This window comes from Stomoxys calcitrans, chromosome 2, assembly GCF_963082655.1.
Source record: "Stomoxys calcitrans chromosome 2, idStoCalc2.1, whole genome shotgun sequence".
Taxonomy (NCBI): domain Eukaryota; kingdom Metazoa; phylum Arthropoda; class Insecta; order Diptera; family Muscidae; genus Stomoxys; species Stomoxys calcitrans.
In genome coordinates this window covers 2,679,428-2,684,856 of record NC_081553.1, presented here as the reverse complement: position 1 = coordinate 2,684,856, position 5,429 = coordinate 2,679,428, and the positions used below count along the sequence as shown (strand labels likewise).

At 35.8% G+C, this 5,429-nt stretch overlaps 1 protein-coding gene across 1 annotated transcript; it reads right to left on the bottom strand.

Moving 5' to 3' along the window:
• LOC106084348 (uncharacterized) lies at positions 1-3,423 on the bottom strand. Its single transcript, XM_013247967.2, has 3 exons — positions 2,819-3,423; positions 1,039-1,126; positions 1-968 (listed from the first exon to the last, which is right to left on the bottom strand). The coding sequence occupies exons 1-3, from the start codon at positions 2,945-2,947 to the stop codon at positions 508-510; spliced, it is 678 nt and encodes a 225-aa protein (XP_013103421.1). The 5' UTR covers positions 2,948-3,423; the 3' UTR covers positions 1-507.
• Between the last annotated feature and the right edge of the window lie 2,006 nt (positions 3,424-5,429).

The window sequence follows — 5,429 nt, the reverse complement described above, 5'->3', positions numbered from 1 at the left end:
GTTCCATAAAAGTCTCATCATTTCATCTGAATGTAAATCAAAGCAGAGATGAAGCATTATAAAAATAAATTAAATGTAAAATACAGTTTAAGTATGAAAAAATCCCATACATACTCGTATGTGTATAAATGCAGATAGAAAGTAAACTTTTCGATCAAAAGTGAGGCCGTAAAATCTAAAATTAAACTAAAAGAGATTCTTATTTTCAATTCAAGCATGATTAGATATTTCCAGAAAAGGGGGCAAACACACGGCAGCATAATGTAAGATTTTGACTTTTTCGTAAAACAAAACGAATTCAGAGTGCCTGATGCTTTGTATCGGTTTTGAGTATTTTGCCAGTACAAGAGTGCAACGCCAAGTTGTATAATGTGCAAGTGTACATATATGGACGGCTGGTATGGTTAACAAAAAAAATTTCATCTCATTGTTTCGCTTTCGTATTATCGTGTTTTCGTAAGTATGAGTAAAGTAGTTGCGTGAACAGTGCTTTTTGTGTTTTTGTTTTTAATACAACATTATAGCACATTCATTCTTCTTTTCACTCGGCGCCTCCAGGCGTTGACGGTCTCTGCGATCACAATGTCTGGCATACAGTAAGATGGAGATGTTGATTAACACGACTAGTGTTGATAGTATGACCATGTAAAAACTATAACCCAGAGAAGCCAGTCCACTGCTGTACCAATGGTGTTTGTGGTCCGCCACGGCCAAGACGTTGTGTTGCAAATACTGAATGAACTGTACAAGCCAACAGATAAAGGCCACAATTTGTGTCACGGCTGATGAAATATTCGATGCGATCAGGACCAGCATGTTGACGGGTCCCTTAGATGATGAGGCAGATTTGAATACAGCGGCTATTGCTGAAATCGCACAACTAAGCAAACCCAAACCTGCACCTATGGCCGTAAACAGCCATAACCAAAAGTTCATAGATTCCGGCTCCGTTTGAATGAAAGTATAAACTGAAATACAAAACAAGGCCATACTGACAAAACGAAAGACCTTAAAAGTCTTAAAATTATACAATCATACCTTCCACTGGCGTAATGCGTTTACCAAAACCAGAATCCAAAACTTTGCTTCCATAAAACAAACCAAAATGAACTTCTCCCTCGGAATTCTGAAATAAGTGAAATTAATAAGATTTTTTTAATATATGCCATTAAAAGTCGGTTAGACGGTGAAGTTTCAACTCAAGTCCATTTTGAGTTGATCCAGACATGTTGAAAACATGATAGCATCAAAGGAGTGAAGATACTCCATTCAAACCACACAGGCTTAAACTTTAAGCTTCGATCTATAGTGTTCATCTTTATCATGAAAAGGTCAGCTGAGAGCTACCGCAGATTGCGGGTAGAGATATGCTCCATATGGATTAGCTGCAACTGCAGCCGCGAATAATCAGCATTATAGGTTAGGTTAGGTTGAAAAGAGGGTGCAGATATTAATCCGCCCCATGCCACTATGGACATACACCTAAGCCAGTAATCGGCTTGTTGTGCGCTCTAAACAGTATAAGTGCCTATGATGCTCGAAATGACAAGCCGAGTTATTGGCGCCTTTAAAAAACAAATAACCATTACGGTCCTATGGACCGGAAAGAGTTTGCTCACCTATGTTACATATGCAAATATGTGGCTAATGCAAGAACAACAGTATACAATTGCTCAGAACTTAGCATGGCCGTCGTTGACAATGACCACTTGAGTTTTAATGCCGTGGAGAACATCAGAAAAAAATTTCAGTGGTTTCCAGTTTTAGGTTAGAGTTAGGATGAAAAGAGGGAGCGGATGTTAATCTGCCTCATGTCACATACACCTAAGTCCCCGGTACGGAATGACTATGAGCACCACACGGGTTGGAACTCTGAGCTCCGATCTGTGTGGTTTTCAACGTCATCACGAGAAGCTCAGCTGAGAGCTGCCGGACGCGTTCACAGGTTGCAGGTGAGATTCCTCAGCTAAAGAGCTTGATATAGACCGTTACCTCCAAATGCAAATGTGGCTACAAAAACACAAACAACCCTAGTTGCTTGTGTAGTTTTATCATATTTTTTTGAAAAATAGGCCAAGAAAAATTTCATTTCAGGAAAAGTGTAAAATTTTTACATTTTACAGCACTAATATTTTATAATTATAGTAGATCTTAAAGTCAACTAGAAGATAGAAGAATAGAAAACTTCTTACATGGAAATTTCAAAGGGATTGCACCACAAGAAAGGAATAAGACGGGTTAACTCACTGATATAACTGGGTACTATATAAGTGACTTAAGTTTAAATCTAGAAAGGTGTCAACTTAATCCAAGAGAACGCTGAAAGGCGGGCACAAGAAGAGACTGAAAGTTGATTACCATAAAATCGAAAAAGTCAACGGCTTTATCAACCTCGATTCTGTGAACACCGATAACAGTTCGTAAAAGATTTAAGAGCAAGTCCACCATTCCACAGGCAAACCTTTTCACTGATGATACCTGTGCTCTTATATGGAGATACATATGAATTGCAAATTATTCGCCAAATACATGAAGCAATCAGCGTTGAAGTTATTGTATGGACCATCGCCATACAGTGGTATTAAAAAAAATCCTACTTTTGCTACGACATGGGCGATCAAGAAAGAAAATGTCTCCACCAGGAGGTCCAGTATCGATGCTCCCGCAGAGCAATTATATGTAATGTTTAAAGTTAAAAACAATAATCTAGCCAAAATGATTGTTGATGCTCTTATACATCGCTGTGATTCATTACTTGTTAATCTACAACAATAAAGTGGTATGGTATAATCATTTGATGTTAATAGGCTGTACTTACCGTTGAATTGCCTCGCTTTGGATTAGCCCGGACCCAATTGTCTGTTGTTAAACTGCCCAGAAGCAATCCGATAGCAATGCAACTCCCAAAAAAGGTAGAGAATATTAAAGTGCGTGTTCTTAAACTCATTTTGGGTCGTTAACGCAAAGCAACAACAATTTGCCTGTTCTTACACCAGTATGGTATGCTAAACCAACACAAGTAGCACTCACACAAAAAGACTAAGGCAACGAACTTTTCTTCTAATATAGTTGACTTGATAAAAAATAATACTATAATTGTCCATTAAATTTTTCATTTAACTCTATACACTGAACTATTTAATTTTTCGGAAGCAATTGAAATGTATAATAACCATTCAGAAGCCGTAGAAAATATGCGAAAAACAAGATCTATTCCAAACATCACCTTCCAACTTTTGAGTGGTAACCAAAACGTAAAAGTTTTGGTTACAAAAGCACTTATATCAAGTAGAATAGATTTTACTTTATGTGTGTTTCACAATTTAATAATTTTCAATGACCAATTGACTTTTCTTATTTTCTTCTTAATTGTTATTTTTGTTAAAAATTATAATTTTTCTGCTTTGTGTCTTTGTTTTACGATCTATAATAGTTAGTAGATCAGAAGCGCGAGGGAGCAAACGAGTTAATGCCATGTTCGCATACAATGATTTCTTGGAAAGTTTTCAAAAGATGCCTCAACTTTATCGTACAATAAATCGGATTTACAGGTGGTCACATGAGACGATTATTCGTACGAATTGAGCAATACTTTCTGTATTCCATGGTTCAATTAAGAGGTAGGGCATTAGCACAACAACAAAAAACTACCCTAACGATATACCTTGATAGGCAAATGGCGTAAACTCAAATGTCAAAGTGGGTTTAGAAATAAACGTTGTGTTATAATTTAACAATTTTTCAACTTTTAAGCTTTGCTTTTGTGGGATTTGTTTGCGGAGTTGCATTTTTCAACGCAACGCTCAAAAGCAAAGCTCATTCTGTTTGGCCCTTTATTTCGTGAGACTACCAATTATCTGAAAGCGGAGAAACTCAGCTATAAAATCTATATGGTACATAAAGCGTAGATGACACGAAGTACTACTAAGTTCACGACTACATTTTTATTCTAATATAAATATTCGCGGGCCATTTGCTAACATGGGGTTCAGTTTAAGATTTTGACTTCTGGAGTGGCTCCTCATGGTTTTAATTATATTAATTTTTCGTTTTCTCTTCGCCTAATGCTAAGTCTATATTCACTTGTATTATACTATCTTCAGAGCAATGCTGTTTTGAACAAACGACTCGTTTTCCATTTACAATATAATAAATAAATAAATGCCTAAATTAGGCTAAATAATCACAGCCCTGAACAATGTCAAAAATTGAAAATACAATTTTTTCCGAAAAATAATTATAAAATCAACAAAATTGTACAGATAAAGCAAGAAAAAATAAATCTTAACAACAGTGCATCATAACATCAATGTTGTAGTGTGAAAAAGTGCAATTTCCAAAACATCTCAGCTAGTGAGAACGGTTGAGAGCAGCTGTTCGCGTGAGACCATCTTCTTAAATCCGCCTTGCATCATTAGGAGAAAACTTAAAAAAAGAATGAATGTAAAAATTGACATCCTCAATGCCAAGTACTGCCAAAAAATAAAAATAATGTATGTCGGCTGATCGCTCGGCTTAACCATATTCAGTGAATGCTGGGTTGTGATTATAAGCGTGTAAATTAGGTGTAAATTCAAACACAAAAAATGTGGAAAAAGAAACAAAATGTAAAAACTTTTTAAATCGAAACAAAGCATTTGACGTTCTTGTGGGACTTGGATACAACTCTGAAAAATTTGATCTGCTGGTCTTATAATTTAAAACCTTGTTTCAACTTGGAGCAAATCTAAATTTGCGACGAGATTTCGGAAATCTCGTGTTTTGCAAAGAGGTTTCCCATACATTTTCAATGTGAGCACATCTACTTATTTGAAGAGATTTGCAGCAAATCTCCTTCCAAATTCAAATGCATCTCTGCTTTTTCACTGAATACCAGTTATTATTGGAATTTTTGGGCAGCACTTTTTCTTAACATCTGACAATTTCTTATTAAAATTATTAAACTTAGTAGTAATTTAATAAAATCGTTTCAAAAACTTAATTGCTGATCGCAATGTATATGCTGAACACAATAAAAATGCTAATCACAATAAAAACGCTATTTAAAACGTCATTATTAACAAATAATGAGTGGGCTCTAGTGGAAACATTATTTTAACTTCTTATTGTACCAAGAGTTGTACTGTATTCTATGAGCAAAATAGAAGCGACATGTCGTTGCAGCACGATAAATTTCGCTCAATTTTAATTGCAAATATAATTAAATGCTCACGAAATGTGCCGAATCAACTCTGCTTCCATATAGTTGGCTTAGTTATGTGTTGCTGTTTAACTTTTGTTTGTGTTCTATCGATAAATAGGGCCCGTCGGATCTGGCAATAATTTAATAGGCATTTTCGGTACGAATGAATTAGTACATCTTGAATGACGCAGCGACATTTTTTTAAGGTAGTGGTCTAAACCAATAAAAGAGTCAGCGTCAGGACGAC

Coding starts and splice junctions, on each gene's coding strand:
- LOC106084348 (XM_013247967.2), bottom strand. CDS start 2,947: ATGAGTTTAAGAACACGCACTTTAATATTCTCTACCTTTTTTGGGAGT. Junction 1,127..2,818: donor CAAAGCGAGGCAATTCAACG/GTAAGTACAGCC, acceptor CACTTATTTCAG/AATTCCGAGGGAGAAGTTCA. Junction 969..1,038: donor ACGCATTACGCCAGTGGAAG/GTATGATTGTAT, acceptor TTTGTATTTCAG/TTTATACTTTCATTCAAACG.